General features: G+C 43.0%; 1 protein-coding gene across 4 annotated transcripts in view; it reads right to left on the reverse strand.

Moving 5' to 3' along the window:
• The window catches only part of akap13 (A-kinase anchoring protein 13), a 207,115-nt gene that overhangs the window by 16,472 nt on the left and 170,553 nt on the right, over nt 1-20,090 (reverse strand). For all 4 annotated transcript variants that reach the window (XM_049574388.1, XM_049574389.1, XM_049574390.1 and 1 more), the window contains 3 exons: nt 7,638-7,688; nt 7,352-7,546; nt 6,921-7,202 (listed from right to left, as the gene is read on the reverse strand). In XM_049574388.1, coding sequence (XP_049430345.1) covers nt 6,921-7,202; nt 7,352-7,546; nt 7,638-7,688 — 528 coding nt within the window. The remainder of the gene's footprint in view (nt 1-6,920; nt 7,203-7,351; nt 7,547-7,637; nt 7,689-20,090) is intronic.

The following is a 20,090-nucleotide window of genomic DNA, read 5'->3' on the forward strand; positions in this document are numbered from 1 at the left end:
GGTACAGGGACTGGATGGCCCTTAGCAAGGGGCCACCAACCCAATACTCCCGGAGCACCCCCCACAGGATGCCCCTGGGGACATGGTCGTAAGCCTTCTCCAAATCCACAAAGCACATGTGGACTGGTTGGGCAAACTCCCATGCCCCCTCCAGCACTCTGGCGAGGGTAAAGAGCTGGTCCACGGTTCCGCGTCCGGGACGAAAACCACATTGCTCCTCCTCAATCCGAGGTTCAACTATCGACCGGACCCTCTTCTCCAGCACCCTGGAGTAAACCTTACCGGGTAGGCTGAGGAGTGTGATCCCCCTGTAGTTGGAACACACCCTCTGGTCCCCTTTCTTGAAAATGGGGACCACCACCCCGGTCTGCCACTCCAGAGGCACTGCCCCCAGTGTCCACGCAATGTTGCAGAGGCGTGTCAGCCAGGACAGCCCTACAACATCCAGAGCCTTGAGATATCCAGGATGAATCTCATCCACCCCCGGGGCTCCGCCGCCTCGGAGTTGTTTCACTACCTCAGCAACTTCTGCCCCAGAAATTGGACGACCTGCCCCCGAGACCCCAGTCTCTGTTTCCTCACTGGAATACGTGTTGGTGGGATTGAGGAGTTCCTCAAAGTATTCCTTCCACCGCCCGATAATGTCCCCAGTTGACGTCAGCAGCTCCCCGCCCCCACTGTAAACAGTGTGAGCAAGTTGCCGCCCCCCCCCCCCCCCCCCGAGGCGCCGGACAGTTTGCCAGAACCTCTTTGGAGCCGATCAATAGTCTTCCTCCCTGGCCTCACCGAACTGCTCCCACGCCCGAGTTGCCGCTGCCGCCGCTGCGCTCCGCTTGGCCCGCCGGTACCCGTCAGCTGCTTCCGGAGACCCACAGACCAACCATGCCCTGTAGGCCTCCTTCTTCAGCCTGACGGCTCCCCTCACCTCTGGTGTCCACCAGAGGGTTCGGGGATTACCGCCGCGACTGGCCCCAGCGGCCTTGCGGCCACAGCTCACAACCGCCGCCTCGACAATGGCAGAGCGGAACAAGGCCCATTCGGACTCAATGTCACCCTCTGCCCTCGGGACGCGGTCGGAGCTCTCCCGGAGGTGGGAGTTGAAGATCGTCTGGACAGGTTCTGCCGCCAGGCGTTCCCAGCAGACCCTCACTGTTCATTTGGGCCTGCCAGGTCTTCCCCCACCATCTGATCCAACTTACCACCAGGTGGTGATCAGTTGACAGCTCTGCTCCTCTCTTCACCCGAGTGTTCAGAACATATGGCCGCAGGTCAAATGATACGACTACAAAGTCGATCATTGACCTGCGACCTAGGCTGTCCTGGTGCCACGTGCACCGATGGACATCCTTATGTTTGAACATGGTGTTAGTTATGGCCAAACTGTGACCCGCACAGAAGTCCAATAACTGAACACCACTCGGGTTCAGATCGGGCAGGCCGTTCCTCCCAATCACGCCTCCAGGTCCCGCTGTCATTGCCCACGTGAGCGTTGAAGTCCCCAGCAGAACAATGGAGTCCCGGTCGGGCACTGTCCAGCACCCGTCCCAGAGGGACTCCAAAAGAGTACTCTGAACTGTTGTTCGGTGCATAAGCACAGACAACAGTCAGGACCTGTTCCCCGACCCGAAGGTGCAGGGAAGCAACCCTTTCGTCTACCGGGGTAAATCCCAACGTACAGGCAGAGAGTCTGGGGGCTATCAGGAAGCCCACCCCGGCCCTCCGCCTCTCACCCGGAGCAACTCCAGCAAAGGAGAGAGTCCAACCCCTCTCAAGTACTAGGGTTCCAGACCCAGAACTATGTGTTGAGGTGAGGCCGACTATATCTAGCCGGTAGCGCTCAACCTCTTCCACAAGCTCCGGCTCCTTCCCCGCCAGAGAGGTGACATTCCATGTCCCAAGAGCCAACTTCTGTAACCGAGGATCGGACCGCCAAGGCCCCCGCCTTGGTCTGCTGCCCAATCCACATTGCACCGAACCCTTCTGGATCCCTCTGCGGGTGGTGGGCCTACAGGGGGACGAGCCCATGTAGCCAGTTCGGGATGGGCCCGGCTGGACCCCATGGGTGAAGATTAATGTTGTTGTAAGCTATTATCATTACTGTCTGCCCTGCATCTCTTTCTGACTTTGTCTCTCTCAGTCTCTGTCTCTCTTTATGTATCATTTTGTCATACGAATTACTGCAAATTTATTATGTCGATCTGTTCTGTATGACATCTATTGCACATCTGTCCACCCTGGAAGAGGGATCCCTCCTCAGTTGCTCTTCCTGAGGTTTCTACCATTTTTCCCCCTGTTAAAGGTTTTTTTTTTTGGGTGAGTTTTTCCTTTTCCGCTGTGAGGGTCCAAAGGAGTTTACATAATACGGTCGGAATTAATATATATAAATGCTTGAAGATCCACTCATTATTAAAAGTGTATGTCATTTAAAAACTAAAGTAATGGTCAAAGTTGTCACAGTGACATTGAAGGTGCGTTGATGGATTCACGTTGTCACCTCATACATTGAATAACATTACAAGTAACGTTCCACCTCAAAAGTCGCTGGCAGTCGGCCCAGTGAATTCAGTGTCTTTTCTCCCATTATGGCTGCTGCGAGAGGCAGCAAAACATCTTTTCATTTTATAGTTCACTCCACTGATAAAACGCTCCACGGTATGAACAGAGGTTACATAAGCATCAAAACCAGCCACCATCAAACTTCAGATGGCTGGTATATTGTCCAAATATGTAGGAATCTTTGGTAATTCCAGTGATTTCTGTTTTACTACAGTATGCCGTTATTTACATGCCACCAAAATAGCTTGCACTTCTGTCACTTACATTCACTGAAGCACCGTCATCACAGCCCTGGACTGTAGTTGCAACAGCTCCTTTTAAAAACAATTTGCTTTCTTGGGGAACGCTCTTGCAGGCAGACAGTTGTCAGGACGGTTGCTGTGTGGCTGTGTGAAAGCAGCTTAATGTATAAGTCCCCAAAAAAGTGTGAGAGTGTGAGCGACCTTATTTTCACTGTGAATTAGAGACTGTTTTGGGGGCCACCTAGCACCTAATCGGGGGCCAGATTTGGCCCGTGGGCAGTTAGTTAAGTATCAATGATGTAGCTTTCTTTTCTCATGAGGTCGTCCTGCTGTATGTTAACTGGTCTTAAATGGAGCTGCTAATGGTTTCTGTATCCTTGTCAAGCCAAGATACAAATAATCATTTGCCCCATGTTATGCTGTCTTATTCACTTCAGTTCATTTTTACAAGTAACAATCAATCAGTCAATCAGTCAATCAATCAATCAATCAATGAGTGCTACCACTCATTACCAGTGTTGTGCTAGTTACTGAAAAATAGTAACCAGTTACCATTACTAGTTACTTCATTATAAAGTAACTCAATTAGTAACTCAGTTACTTAAACCAAAAAGTAATGCGTTACTGAGAAGGCAGGGCACTATAGCTGCTTTTCTTTTTTGCAGTGTAGTTTTTCTAAGCCACAAAGAAGACAACGTTGCTAAGAAGGATCGTGTTTTGGGAAACTCAGCCCTGCAGGTCACTCGCTGTCAGGCAGCTAAACGTTTTACAACTACAGTACTTGGATCAAATATGGAAAATGAGCTAAAGAGAACATCTGAAGAGCTACATGATGATGTCGAGTCTGGTGCCCACCGCAGACATTGTCTGTCCACAACAAAAGCTTCCTCTGGATAACAATGGATACCACGTCACTGAATCTACAAATCTACAGAAGCGCTACCGCTTAATGTAACGTTACATCACTGTGGTGAGGCCAGCAGGTTGACAGTGACTTCAGAGATGGTGAGAGACGTGTTTCATTAAGATGCTCTGATAAGAATTGTTCATATATCCCTATCTGACTTGACTATCTTTTATTGTTTAGGGCTAAAATGTTTTACTGAAAGGGAACTTCAGTTTGTGAAGGAATACTGCATGCTGCCCACCATTTTAAAACCTGGCCAAAAATAACGGAGTAACGCACCGTTTGGTACCGGTAACTGAGTTACTGAATTTAAAAACTAACGTGTCAGAGTATTAGTTACTGCCAAAACTAATGGCGTTACTGTAACGTGAACACCGTTAGTTTGGGTCCATGTCATTGGTTCGACAGCTCATTGATTTGACATCCCATTAGTCCGACTGTCCGCAGTGCTGAATGGCTCGCGGCAGGTGTATGGTGCACCGCGACTGGCTTGAGGCGGAGCAGGCTCACGGCTTATGTGTTTGCCACTTTCTTTTTCATTTTAACCCACACCATGATCTTTTCCTGAGCCTAACCAAGTGTTTTTTGTGCCTAAACCTAACCAGACCTTAACCACAGGGCATCATGATGATTTCGGAACGGACTTCGGAAGAATGAGTTTAATATGGTCGGAACAATGGGATGTCGAACCAATGGGCTGTCGAACCAATGGGCAGTTCCCCTTAGTTTTGGCAGTTACTGCCCAACACTGCTTATTACAACTTGAGTTTTTTGAGTAGGTTAGTGGGTTCAACGATTATTCGCATTTCTGATTTATCACATTACGTGATCTGGATATTGTAACGTGGACCCAGAATAGACTACAACGTTTGGTGTAGCAACGCCCTTTATAAACAACAAGCCTGTCAATACAAGCAAGTGCTAGCGGATAGTGGGTTAGCTTCCTACTGTTTGTTTCTAACCGAGGGGGTCATCAACATGATGTGAATTAGGAACTGGCTCGTTCACTCTAAAGAGCTGGTTCACTTGTTCACTTCAAAGAGCCGGTTCAAAGACTCGGCTCGTTCGCGAACATCACATCACTACTCTATAGATGAATTCGGCGAGCGATTTGTGTATGCCGCCATCTTGCAGCGGCGCCATTGCTGCGGTGACGTGTCAGTCATCAATTCATTATGCTGTCATTGTGAACTGACTCTCTACAATGACAGTATCATCTAACATCATCAATCCAGCTAGATTGATGATGTTAGACAGTGGCCTCCGGTAACTGATGAAGGTATCTTAAATGAGTACCGATATTAATATAGAAATTAATCATTTGTTTGAGCGATAAGCAGGAAAGATTAGAGTAATAGGGAGATAATAGTCTGTGTCATTAAACACTGTGTAATATAACGTTAGCATACATTACGTGTGCTGACATTAGCAAGCTAGCAGCGTGACATTTAATCATTATGGACAGGCTACGTGACTAAAAACAACAACAACACGTGTTTGTGTTTTGTTTTAGGTATTCAAGAATATTTTATTGATCGCCTGGCCTCCGATGACCAGAAAAACGGCAATTAACGTTACAGGTCTCTGATTGAGGGTCAAAATTACCTGAGCTCCGGATGGGTCGGGCAAATTTTACACCGCCTTTTAAGGTGATCAATATTGATGTGATGGTCACGTAGCCTGTCCATAGCCTAATGATTAAATGTCACGCTGCTAGCTTGCTAACATCAGCACACGTAACGTATGCTAACGTTATAGTACACAGTGTTTAATGATACTATTATCTCCCTATTACTCTAATCTTTCCTGCTTATCGCTCAAACAAATGATTAATTTCTATATTAATATCGGTACTCATTTAAGATACCTTCATCAGTTACCGGAGGCCACTGTCTAACATCATCAATCCAGCTATTCATGATGCTGTCACTGTAGAGAGTCAGTTCACAATGACAGCATAATGAATTGATGACTGACACGTCACTGCAGCAATGGCGCCGCCACAAGATGGCGGCATACACAAATCACTCACCGAATTCGTCTATAGAACACTGAAATGCCACTAATAATCCCTCCTAACACAAACCCCTGGGTGAAAAGTGAAGCAGAAAGTGGGTCTATAAATTGATGAATGTTTACAACAGACAGTTTGGTAATGATTTTACTGTTCACCTTTGTTTCTCTCTCTCTATAACTTTGTCTGAAAAGCTTTGTATCCATCAGTCTGGATCCATCATCTCACTTTGTTCTGACATCTCAGAGATAAACTTGGGGATAACAATTCTTTTAATGGATAAATTATTAGAATTGTGAAGTTGTGCTGTTGCAAATCAAATTGCCCCTCAGGGACAATAAAGACTTTCTAATCTAATCTAATCTAATCTATTTTACAATAAATTATTTCCATCCCACATGGTGACTGTATTGCCCTGCACTTATACATTTTAGCTAATAAAGTTCTATTTTGGCAACAACAACAACAACTATATTCAAAGACACAGACACATAACCTAAAAACAGTCTGTCTGTGACAAATACCGTTATCTTGCAATGCTGGTGATTTCTACCAATGAATTTCAGTTTTATAATCTCTCCAAGGGGGACAAAGGGCTGGTACTATCAGATCCGTAATTTGCAGTTTATCAAAAGTTCATTGTACACCCACACAGCTGTTTAGGGCTGATAAGACCTCTTCTTAAACTAATGTGGGTATGCAAACACTGACTCCTGTGAGCTGTTATTGTGGTACGATCTACAGCTTTACATCTTTGGACTTCTGGTGACTGGTGCAATCCTGAGCAAAGATTCAAGCACTCAGTGCATTTACATGCACTGTTAATGGTTAATGGTTATAGCTCAGGCCATTTAATTGGACTGGATGTAGATTTCACTATGTTGTTACCCGCTTCCTCTTCTGTTACGCATAGTGCAGAGCACCTATGCCAGTTTGGGTCTGATTGACTGTATGCATGCAGAGACAATTCGACTCCCAGTTGCATTTTCTGGGTGTGTTAGTCTAACTTTGAGAAATCTGATTCAGTACAATTTCAGTTGAACTAACATGTTTACATGTATTTTAAAAGTCAGGTTTTAGTGGAATTAACTGTCCACCAGGGAGAAGACAACCCATCTCACCCATGCCTTGTCTTGACCATAGTTTAACAAAGCCTCATTAGCCAACTAACATAAGAGGTAAAAATCCCCCAGGCTCTGACCTTGTCTCTCTTCGTGGCCTCCAGTCTCTCTGTGTCTCTCCTTAGAGCTTCCATGTCTCTCTCCAGCCTCCTCTGTGCCTCCCTCACCCTCTCCATCTCTCTCTGGTACTCCTCTTCCTTCCTCTGCAGTGTCTCTCTCTCCTCCAACAGCTCTTGACGCCTCTTGCTGGTCTGCTCCTCCTCTACTCTTAGCCTCTCCTCCCGCTCTGCCAGACCTTTCTCCTTCAAGTCCCATGCCTTCTCTCTCCTCCTCTTTTCCTCCTGGTATGCAGCCTGCTGTTTCTGAAACAAAGCAAGAAGGTGTGTAGATATTGTATTGAGTGTAAGATGGTAAGATAGGGTTAGTTGTGGGACTGGATTAAAACATGAGGTATAAATCCTGTAGAAATGAGGAATGAAGAAAAAACGAGGAAGGAGCAGTGAAAGTGAACCTGCAGAGTGGCCGCCTCCTGTCGCTGTCTTTCCAGACTCCTATGTTTCTCCTGCTCCATGAAGGAGGGGGGGCATGAGGAGGAAGAGGATGAGAGTGAGGAGGAGGACGAGTGTCTGGAGGAATTGGCATTGAGCCGCTCATTCAGGGTCTGCCGCTGCTCCTGAATGAACGAGTCCTGCTGAACCACCACAGCCTAGAGGCAGAAAATGGTTTGGGATGAATTAGAATAACAGTAAACACAGCCTGTATGTGCCATCTTTTTACTGGAGGTATGTCTCTAGTACCTGGAGTGAAATCAGCAGGTCATGAAGATGTGTCACACTGTGCTGAACCTGCTGGAGTAACACACAGTACAATTACACTGGTGTTGCAGTAATGTCAAGTATTTTAAGACCCAGCAATCATCTGACGTTTGTCAACCTAGATGAATATAACTTCTTACTTTGCTATTATGTCACAGGAAGATCTAATGGTAAAAGCCTTTAAAAATGACCATATGTGGATGACCACCTACTTTACCTACAATGTGTGATGCCATATTTACTGTGTAGAGGTTGTAATGTCATATTAATAGGTAAATAATACTGTACGTCGTGTATCATTATTTATCCTGAAAATACAGTGACATGATTTTTTTTGTCCATATCACATAGCCCTATTAGGAACAGTTAAAAGAGCAGCTATGGAGGATCTCAGGGTTTGTGGAGGGACATGAAATGATAGAGAGTCTTTGGTATAAGGTGGGGTGAAGCCATTAAGAGCCTTGAAAACCAACAGAAACAAACAGGTGCTATGGCTAGCGGAGATGAGGCTGGTCAGACTCTAATGGTGAGTCTGCAGGTGTAATGTGGTAAAAGCTGTCGGACGCAATTCTGAAAACCATCAATGACCGGTTCGACAAAATTTGAATCTCTACAATCCTAACAAATCACGTTAACGGCCCGAATAGACTCCATGGATAAGGTAGTCTCAGACCACAAATGCTGTCTGACGGTGATGGAGAAAACTGAAAATGGAGAACGCTCGCCTGCATGCCAAAGTTCAAGACCTAGAAGGAAGGTCTTGCTGCAACAACATAAAAATTGTGGGCATCGCAGAGGGAGAGGAAAAAGGGACACCGATAGAGTTTGTAAGCGCCCTGATCCCAAAACTGGTGGGTGAGTCCTACTTCCAAAAACCTGTGATTATTGACTGTGCGCACAAACACCCAAAATTTGCATAAGAGAATGACACCTAGAACACCTAAACACCTATCCTGTCATCCCCTGTTTGATTTTATTCTCAACATACATTAGAAAATTGCTTGTTATAAAATAAACTCTGCAACATACCTTGAATTATGTGTTTAGTCATTAGGGGTGAGAATGTGTCACTGATTTACCGTACTTCATCTATAGTTATTTCTTTCACTATTTATTTATATTACTAAAACTGAAGTCTGCTGCTAAAGTTGGCGTCATGTTTTGCTAAGAACAGTTTTTAATAAATCAGAAGTTGCATGTAACTGTGTTGTTAACGTAGACGAGCAGAGGATTAGCTGCAAAATACATTTATTCTCTTTACATGGAGCTACAGTTAATACTGAATTATGTTAAATGTTTGCCGAACATGTTAGTATCTCTTAAAGTGGACCTATTATGCATATTTTCAGGGTCATATTGATAGAAACATGTAATATTGGGGTCTAGTGTAATAGATTCATGTGCTTTACTGTTCAGAACGCACATTGTTTGTCTTACACTGATGAGTGCTGCAGCACCTCTGCTGTGTTTTGGCTTATGTCCCGCCTCCCCAGCAGCCAAGTCTGCTCTGATTGGTCAGTTCACTCAGTCTGTTGTGACTGGTGCAATGCTTAGAGCGTGAATTGGAAACGTCACGCCCCTTACCTTATCTGACTTCACCACCGGAGGCTGGCATAAGCAACACCGCTGAGGCTAAAGCTAAAGTTAACGATGGCGGTTAAATTTGAGTTAAGAAACACAAGTCGACAGACAGCTTCGAAATAAACACAGGAGCAGGACGTTTCTCCTCAGTGGTAAGTTTTTATTTTGTAGCCGTCTTGTATTTCAGCTGTAACATGATAACTGTTACTTATCTGATGTTATGGAAACAACTGTATGTCTGTTCTCTGACTGAATGAAGTTAAAAAGGTCTGCTGCAGAGTACAAAAGGTTTCTAACAATATAGTCAATTACAACATAATGTGGAAACACCAACAGCAGCACTCAGCTGTTATATGACGGGGTCTAAAGCATAACTCCTTTTTAATCTAAACAGCCTTATCAATCAGACTAATGTAGCTCGTGTTGGGTAGTAATACCAAAGTTAATATAAATTCTGCTTCCAACACATTCCCCGTTAAAAACACAAAAGATTTAACCCATGAATTCATCAATTTTACCACAGCAGATTGAGATGACAGATTTCTGTATTATACAAAAACAAATGAATAGAAATAACTGTTACATTCAGATGTCTTAGCTGTCATGTTTCCTGAAACCATTCTACTAAAATGTAGCTGCATTTTATAATCATCTTCACCTTGTGTTTATAATCTATAATATGTGCAATGTACCCATGGGTCACAGTTTCTCCACATCATTTGTATGAGATCAAAGTTTCATAGTAAAACACATGTTGCTTCCTGGATCAGTATTTGTTCTATGCAGTGATGTTGTCTGCTGAGTCTTTATTTGCAATTTACATTCTAACATTTTTATAAATATTTATAAAACAGTATGACTTGTGTCTTTTTTTTACCTATTAGGTTTTGGGGTAATGTACCAGGTTCCAGTTCATCCTACATGTTTGATACACTATCCAGGCCTGGAGCCCGACTGTTCGTACACCCCACAGAACATCTAACATTTACAGGTATGACTATGGACACTAACAGCACAGAACTGAAAAAGAGTGCGTTTTTATGACATGTAATGAGAATGTAATGTAATGTTTAAACTCAATTCTGAACACTAAGGATTAATTTTATATATATATATATATATATATATATATATATATATAAACACTTCTATAGAAATGACAAGTAACTCTTTTGCCAAAAGAACTTTATTTTAGCACATGTAAAAAAAGAAAAATTACAAAAAACGTACTAAATAATACAATAGATAGATGTATAAATATAAACACAGCAGCGTTTTATCTGCAACACTAATAGTGTCCATTCAGGTGTCCATCCCGTCCTGTGTTGGACATGCCAGGAGTTTCCTGATCTGGCTGGTCACTGCTTTGGTCTCCAGCTGCCCCTTGGCTGAAGTGAGAGTCGTGTAAGGCAACCACTTCCTCCTTTGAGGGCAGGGGCGAAAATCCCAGTTCATAGTTGGGAGACAATAAACAGTAACATTTTAGAATAATTCAAGGGGGGGACAAAGAAAAAAAGTTGTAGCCTGTCTTTTATACAACATCTTTTACCGCAATTTGATGCTTTAATCTTTTCTTTATCTCTCCAACAGGCGGGCATAGGACCTTTCTTAGCACTGGCTGAGTCCACCTGCACATGTCCAGATTTAAAACAAAATGACTGAAATCAAATTAACATGTACACATCAACAACAGTCAGGTGCGCCGTGCTGTCCAAGGTGCTGAGTGTGTCTGGAGCAGAGCAGGTCTCTGTCTCCCCGTGCGCAGTAGTGTGAATATTTATACTATTAAGTAAACGGAGAAAACATGTCTCTCATTGTTTAATAGCAGCAAAACAATAAGGCTTCATTCATCAAAAACATAAACTCAATCTCTCTCCTTCTCTCCCTCTTTTTTCTCTGGCTCAGGTGTGTGGAATGGATCCGTCTCTGGCTGGCTGCAGTAGCAAACTGTTTTGGGTTTTTTTCATTTTTTTACTGGCAGTGAGATCATAACTTTAAAAAATGTTTGAAAGAAAAGAAGAGGTGGTCTGAACACCCTCCTATTGAAAAGAAAGAGTTTTTATATCTTCACCCTCCAGACCCTTTCTCCTAGTGGTTTGAATCAAGAATATGAGATCAAACATTTTCTCTAAAACCATTAGGCTTACTCAAGTGATGAACTAACATGTTTCCATATTTTTATATATTTCTATATTGTTCTATATTGTTTTGTCGGTTTACATGTCCCAATAGACAATTTGGACATGACTGTGAACACTTTTTTTGGTGTTCAGGATCTGCGTGTGTAAAATGGGTTGAAAACAGTGACATCAGTGGTCAAATTCTAGATTGCAGGGCTCACTCGCTCACCCCTCCCGTCGGGTAAATGACGGTGGCCTTGTAGGGACAAAAACCCTTGCGCACAAGTTTTTCAGGAGTAGGTCTATCTAGCGACGAGGTGAATATTTATTTAGAAATCTAGACCATGTTACGATACTGTAATGAATCCCTCACGAGCAGGAGACCAGAGGAGCGTTCGGGGAAAAGGCCCGTTTATTTGAGCACTCCAGAAACTCCGGTAACACTCCAGGGGGTAAAAGACTCCGTCCCAAACTCTGACTCTTCTAGCGTAACACACACACACCATACACACATACTCGTTTACCATACTGAGTGGGGACCCCCTTCCCTCTCTGCTCCACCAATCTCCAGCCCGCACACTGACTGACCGGTAAACAGAGCTCAGCTGTTTATTTAGCCTAGCAATATCCCCGGACTATAGTAGCTGCAATGGACAACTTTGAACGCGATTTTGAAGAGTTTCTTGTAGCGGACACAGCCCCAGAGCCATACCTGTTTGAGCCGGAGTATACAGATGAGGAACTCCATGTGTTTGATGCTGAGCGGGCGAGAAGAGAGGCTGAATGCACAGAATGGTGCTACTGCTGCCATCGTTGGGGAGATATATCATCAGGAGGAAAAGCGCCGCAGAGAGTGTATCACAAGGAGTGAAGTTGCGTCTTCTTTTCCTCGCAGATGACGGTTCGGGTTCTTTCTCTCCTGTTGCGTGGTAAGTGTGGTCCATTCACAAACTTTATAACTAAAAAAACTTTTCACTACTCTCTATCAACAAACTACTAACCCTCTCTGCTGTTTCCTCCTCCGTCTTCCTTCCTCCCACTGTATTCATTGGTTCATTTATACACGCGAAACGCATTCTCTGGCTGGCTGGATTGTCTGCTCGGGCTGCCTTACATACATGGTGGCGCAAGATGGCGACCTCTCTAAAGCAACGCCCTTGCTATATATATATATATATGTATAAAAGCATAATTATAAGGCTACAAAAATCAAACGAATTTTATTTTATAGCGATTATACACTTGCATAAACATATTAATGGGTAGAATATTCAGATTCAGATTCAGATTGACAATAAACCATGCCAAATATTACACACTGGCCCTTTAATCATTTGATTTTTTTTCATTGATGAGGCTTATTTAAAATACATGAGATGTGGATTTGCTGCTAAGATGTATTTTCAATGGTCTGTTAACTGTAATGTTATATTGTTGGAGAGACTAATACGTTGCTGCTGATGAGATGTTTTTGATGTTTTTGAACTGTAGGTCCTGTTTCTGATGAAATTTTCTAATATATATATATATTTTATAGTGTTTTTGATGTACTTGTATTGAATTGTTACCCTGGATTGAATTTGTTGTTTGTTTTTTCTGGTTGATGTTTTAAAAAAAAACCAGACGGTTTTGGATAATTAACCACACCTGTTGCACATGACTTTATAAATAGAGGTGTGTGTATCCACTTTCTAACATTCAGACCTGATGAAGATCCCTCTGGGATCGAAATGTTGTTTACTTATTAAAGTTTGTGGCATGGAGTAAGTGTGCAGGCTCTACCTCTTTTTCTTTCATGAAAGAAAAGTAACCATAGAAAATGTGTAATACTGAATATTTCGTTTGTTTACAAGATATTTTGAATTTTGAAACCTGTTTTGTTGACCTGTTCGTATAAATTACTTTCTTTTGGAGTTTAAACATTTATCTCAGCATTGCAAGTTATTGATAACGAGAGAGTCAAGACTCAAGCCAGCAGCAGCCACATGTAGAAAAGTGGATATACAGTGAATGTCTAGACTTATGAGAAATGGCTTAACAACTAAACATTTCCTGCAATTAAACTGGTAAACTGGTTTATAAACAGTGTGCTGTGAGATCTGCCGCTGCGCACCTCACAACCGTGCGTAACAGTTGCGCGTAATGACCGCTTCTCGTCGGTTAAACTGCACATCTTTCATGTTTGTCTCACTGACAGGTGGAGCCTACAGACAGGTAGCCATTAGCTACGAGCCGCTCCGCCACTGACTACTCTTGTCCTGTCCTCTCCCTCTTCTTTCTCTCCTGTCCTCTCTGACTATCACTAAACTCTGAGCTTAATCATTAGCTTTCAGCTTAGCAGCACTTGTAATTGAGGAGGCTTTTGAACAATGCAGGAGAAATGTTGCAGACAGTTTATATTATCAGCCTAGGCCTGGGGCTTGTTGTAACAGTAAATGGGATGTGTTGTAACTTGTGTAAGTTAAACTGTGTCTGTGTCAGTGTACATCTTACCCCGCGATGCGCGATGTGGACAGCTGGATCCAGCCACATGCTGCTACTGCTGCCAAGCAGCCCCGCCCGTTGGAAAGAGTGTGGGATATACCACTACTAGGAATGGGAGGGGGGGACTAAATCTTTTAAGATTTAAATAGCACATTAATGTGCAATTATAATAGCACCACTTACATTGTGCTTTCAATAAATACTACTGCATTGTTCAAAAACTATTAATTGTGTCTCAAATTATTCTAGGAGGGGACAGCTTTACTGGAGGGGGGGTCATGTCCCAAAAACAAATATAATGTCTGTATTACGTACCATTGGGGTGCTCCCTCAGAGTAGCCCTGTACAGCTGTGTGCTCATCACTACCATCTTTTGAGATGCAACAGACTGTGTGCCCACTGAGACAGTTTGTGGAGGATCCTTTTGACATCCTACATCCTGGAATCTGGCTGTAGTGGAGAGGTGGTGGGCCCCAGGGCCCTGCTGTGATGTACTCTAAAAGACAAAGGAAAAATTAAGTATCTGAAACGGATATTGCACCAAATGAAACCCATCAACATTAGGGATAGGTATCGTTAAGATTTGATCGATACTACTACTTTTATCTATACTTCTTATCGCTTCTTTTTCATTTCTAAATAACTGCTTTTTAGAAAATATATTGATTTAAAAAGAATAAATTCAGAACAGGATAAATGAATATTTCAAATATAACTTGTTTCTAGAGCAGCAACAGTAATTTTTACAACAGCAACATTAATTTATAAATAATATTTCTGACATGACAATACTGAGTGAAGTTTAGTTTTTTATCAGTCACTGTAAGCTAGTCCTGCTGTCCTCCTGTCCTCCTATCCTCTGTCCTCCTGTCCTCATGTCCTGTTCCCTCTCCGCTGATAAGTATCTGCCTAATTTTACGACGAAGTGTCAAACTAAGTTTGTCTACATACAGGCAGCTGTCATTTCAGCTTATTAGTAACAATTCGCTATCAGCCAAATTAGCGTGCTGTCTAAGTAAGCGTGTAAGACATAAAACGTTTGATAAAAGCTGATTCACAATCAAACACAGAGTACAGCCACACAGTTTGACAAATAAATGCAGGTCTGATTGCTGCCTGTCGGCTAATCACTCGAGTAAGTGGCAGTTAGATCAGAAACGTATTACACAGAATGTTTGGATTCTACTGTAACTTGTGGTGTGATGTGCCAAAAGCTACGGTAGCAGCTAGCTAACCTTTGTCGTCTGAACTTGTAGTCGTAGTCTCGACCAAACACTTGTTTCGCACTGGACTGTTCTGTGCACAACATATTTCAGTTTAGAAATCATTTTCAAATGCATTACGTTCACAAGTTCCCAATTCTTAAACCTGGTGGAGAGTGTAGCTGGTCGTTGGGTTTGCAGGAGAAACCACGCTGACTGCAAACTAACTAGAACCTAGTGGTTAGCCTTACATCGTTCTCAATGGCAAAACACATGCTAAAACACACACGAGTTCACGCTAATCTACAAAAGAAACACAGCTTATTATTTGTATACTTACATGTCCCTCGTCTGCAGGTATTCCACGCAAAGTTGGAAGTGACCCCTTGTTTAGAAAATGTCTCCCGGCTAATCCTGCCTTGTACTGACCGAGGTTGGAGAAACAGTCAGTCTCGAAGTGCTTAGCACACACCAACAGTTTTTTGCCAACTGTAGCAGAGATATGGCCTTCAAAAATGAATTCAATTCACAACGCTCTTCTGTCCTCTGCAGCTGGGATCTCTGAGAAGGTAGTGCTGTATCTGGTTGGTGGAGACACTGTGTGTATGCTCTGATGGGAGGGGGGGGATGGGGAGGGGGGTGGTGGGTGGTGGATGGGAATATTCAAATGTGCCGGCTAATGACGTCATTGTCTGCGCCAAATTTGACTGGCTCATCTGGAAACTGCAGGTGGGGTATTTTCCGAAATCCGTATCTCACTCAAAAAAGCATGGACGGTCTTATTTTGTTTGCATGTGTGTGGCAGCACCAGAGACCCAAAGTAACAACCCAAATCCCAGAAAAAGTGAGTTTTTCATAATATGGGACCTTTAAGAAGTAATCAGAAATCAAAAATCATCTTTAGAAGGAGCAGATGTTTACCATAAGCTAGCTTGGGCCATGTTAAAGTCAACAGTACGTTAACAGAGCAAGGCAAGCTAATTGCTAGTGTACTTGGTTGAAAAGGAAAAAAATAAAAATAAAAATAAAAACAATGCTTTGAGATGTCTGTGGTGTGGAGGTGTAATCACATAATCTTGTTTGAGCTATAACAGGTGGTGTGTTTCAGGTTTTATTTCCCAGTTGCTTTTGGAAAGAAGATAAGTATCTTATAGAAGATAGAAGTTGGTTTCAATCCTTGAGGGTAAAAGAGAGAAATCTCCTAAACAAAGTTGTTAGTGTTTGTAGTAAAATCACGGGGTCTGCACAGGAAACTTTACAGGATCTTTACAACATACAGTTGATTAAGAAAGCAAACTCCATCTTGTCTGACTGCTCTCATCCACTACACAAACAGTTTCAGTTTTTACCATCAGGTACACTGCTCAGACTCCCACTTGCTAAAACAAACAGATACAAGCACTCCCTTGTTCCTTCTGCTGTCTCTCTTCTAAACACCAGGAGGAAAAGGTAGCTTATTCACTAGTGCGGAACATCTTAATTCTTTTTGTTTTTAACATGAGTATGAGTGAGTATTTATTAGGCTTGTCCACAATGTGTTTATTATGCTGTGTGTATTTGTGTATTTTTGTACTTTGTGTTGCTCTCACTGCTGCGAAACTAATTGCCCCACTGGGGACAGAACAGGAAATAAAGCAATTGATTGATTGATTGATATACTGTTAGCAAACTTAGTATTGGAAAATGCTGGTTTCGGTTCCATGCTGGAAGCTGCGCCCATAATTCACGCAAGGTATCATGGGGGCTCGGAATAAGGTGGATAGGAACTCTCTTTCATACGAAGTTTATCATAAGATTTTAAATTTGAAATATGAATATAACAGCATTTTTAGTGGAAATGTTGTAAACACTTACTCAGGCAATCCACAAAATTAAATCCAAAACAGGTGGTTCGTGAATTAAGCCTAGACAAATAAATAACCGCTATAAATAATGTTATTCATAATTATACACCATCAGGTCTCGGGCCTTTAATGCAAACTTTGCCGACTTTTTTGACTCCCTCAATTTGCCAAAGCTAGATGAGATGTCTAGGTTAGACTTTTCAAATCAAATTCAAACTCAAATTTTTCAGAGAGCTCACAAATTTAAAACCTAACACAGAAAAGTGGAGGGTCCTGCCCCTTTCTATGATGGGGCATATCAGTGCTATTAAAATGGTATCTCTTCCCATGTTTTTGTACCTATTTCAGAATTTGCCAGTCTTCCTCTCTTCATCCTTTTTTAAAAAACTGGATTTCATTACTCTCTCATTTGTTTGGGGATATAAAGTCTAACACATATCAAAAGCACACCTGCAAAAGCCAACAAATGCAGGAGGCTAAGGCCTTATTGTATTTAAGAACTACTATTGGGCAACAAATCCTAGGGCTTTGACGATGGGGATTTCCAGGCGAGACGACACTGAATAATCTTCTACTTTGGCTAGATATTGAAGCTATGGGAGTAACAAGTTCCTTCCTTTTCACTTTACTTTTTTCCAAAACAAACTTTCTTACCAAATTAATTGGTAATAATTTCATTTTAAAACAGTCCCTTAGGAATCTGAATCAGATAAAAAGAGCTTGTAAATTGCCAGATTTCTATACACTCCTATATGGCATAACTATTCCTTTTTGCCATCTCAGACAGATGGGGTGTTTGCTGTCTGGCAGGACAGAGGGCTTCTGACCCTTGGTGATCTATATGTAAACAAACAATTTGCATCTTTTAATCAGCTGAAAGCAAAATTCAACGTTGCTAACTCTCATTTTTTTTCGTTATCTCCAAATTAGGCATTGTGTCAAAGATAAAATTCCTAATTTTGAAACCATACCAAAGGCTTTGGGCTCCTGCAGCTTCCCCCAGACTCCAGACACCTGATATCTGGCTTTGTATCTCTATTTACGACCTCTGTATCCACTACCCATCTGAAAGACGCTTGGTCCACTGAGCTGAATCAGGAGGTGTCAGATAACATTTGAAATGAAGGCTTAACTACAATTAACCCTTGCTCAGTTAATATCAGACAGACACTCACAGACTATTCAAAGATCAAATTAAACAAAATTTCTCTGTCTGATTCTCCATTATGTGACAAATGTAAAGTTGCAGAGGGCTCTTAAATACACCTTTTTTGGCTCTGTCCCCATCAACATTACTATTGGTGCAAAATATTTTAGTGGTACTATGGAAGAGCGATTCCCCCTGATCCAGAACTGGCACTCTTTGGATGCTCAGGGATGACTTGGAACTACACATCTGATGAACAATCGGCACTGATGCTTAGAATGATAGCTGCCAGGAAGGTGATTCTTACCAGCTGGAAATCACTGACACCCCCCAGGTGCAACCCTTCCACAGTGTATCTGCTATGAATATAAGAACACATATATTTATAGCAGATACACTGTGGAACATATGTGAGCTTATAATCATAATGCTACAGTCTCATCATTATGTGCTGTATCCAGGGCAACATGCCACACAGGTTTTCCTTTGCAATCACGAGCAGTGGCTTAAGGTCTCTTTTTACCCTAACTTTAGGAAGTCTATAGATGTAGTCATAAAATTTCTCACACTCAAAAGCCATAGGAAAGTATTCCTTTTTAATTTGTGTGTATCTGCATTCTGTAGCCATCTTGAGGTATGACATATATAACACTGGTTGCCATGCTTCCTCACCCTCCTGCAGGAGGACATCCCCTAAACCATCCTTCCATGCATCTGAAAAGAACATTGTTCTCTTTTTGGGACAGAAGAACTTCAGTGGGGGTTCCAGTTCACTTGCTAGAACATGTAGCAGTCCCCTTCCATTCTCCTGGGCTCCTGGGCTGGATGGCATTCCAGGTCGGGTTCTGAAAAACTGCGCCCTGGAATTAACCTCAGTCCTCCATTCCCTCTTCATCTGATCCCTCTGTACCTCCACAGTCCCAGGTATATGGAAAACATCAACCATCATCCCTGTTCCAAAGAAATCCCACCCATCAGAGCCGAATCACTACAGGCCTGTGTGTCTCACCTCCGTCATAATGAAATGTTTTGAGAAACTGGTTCAAATGATCATCCTGCTATATGTGTCCCGACTGCTAGACCCCCACCAGTTCGCATACAAACAAAGGAGAGGTACAGACGATGCAGTAGCCACTCTCCTGCACCATCTGCTTCAACACCTGGACTCCCCCCTATGCCAGACTACTCCTCGTTGATTTCAGATCTGCCTTTAATACAATACAGCACCACCAGATGATCCAGAAACTACAGTGCCTTTATGTTCCATCTCCACTAATACACTGGATCCACAGCTTCCTCTCCGACAGACCCCAGGCAGTGAGGGTCGGCCAGTCCCTGTCCTCCACCATCATGCTCAATACTGGTGCTCCGCAGGGGTGCGTGCTCAGCCCGTTCCTCTACACCCTCTACACAAATGACTGTCAGAGTCCATCCCCCACCACACTTTATTTTAAATATGCAGATGACACGGCCATTCTTGCATTGCTGAACAATAACGACTCCTTCGCTGCCTACCAACATTCCATTTCCCATTTCAGCACATGGTGCAACAATAACTATCTCCACCTCAACATCTTCAAGACCGAAGAACTGATTATCAGCCCTCCCAAAACCCTGGCCCCCCTCCCCAGTCTCTTCATCAACAGGGGGGAAGGTGGAGGAGGTGGACTCTTCCAAATATCTCGGCACTACACTGGACAATAACCTCAGCTTCAATCAGCACACCACGGACATTTACAAACGCTGCCAACAGAGACTCACAGCTATACGCAAACTCCGACACCTGTCTGTTCAACCTCAACTCCTCTTCCTTCTGTACTGCAGCATTGTTGAACTGGTTTTGTTGTATGGTGCCATCTGCTTCTTCCCCATGCTCACGGTTGTTAATAGAAACAAACTCTTGAAAGTAACCCATCTGGCAAGCAAAATCATTGGCTTAACTACTCCTAACCTATCTGACAGTGTCACCTCATCTCTGACCTGTAAAGCACTTAGAATCACACAGGACCCTGACCATCCACTCCACCAATACTTCATTCCCCTCCCCTCCGGCTGTA

Source organism: Epinephelus fuscoguttatus, linkage group LG4, assembly GCF_011397635.1.
Source record: "Epinephelus fuscoguttatus linkage group LG4, E.fuscoguttatus.final_Chr_v1".
Taxonomy (NCBI): Eukaryota; Metazoa; Chordata; class Actinopteri; order Perciformes; family Serranidae; genus Epinephelus; species Epinephelus fuscoguttatus.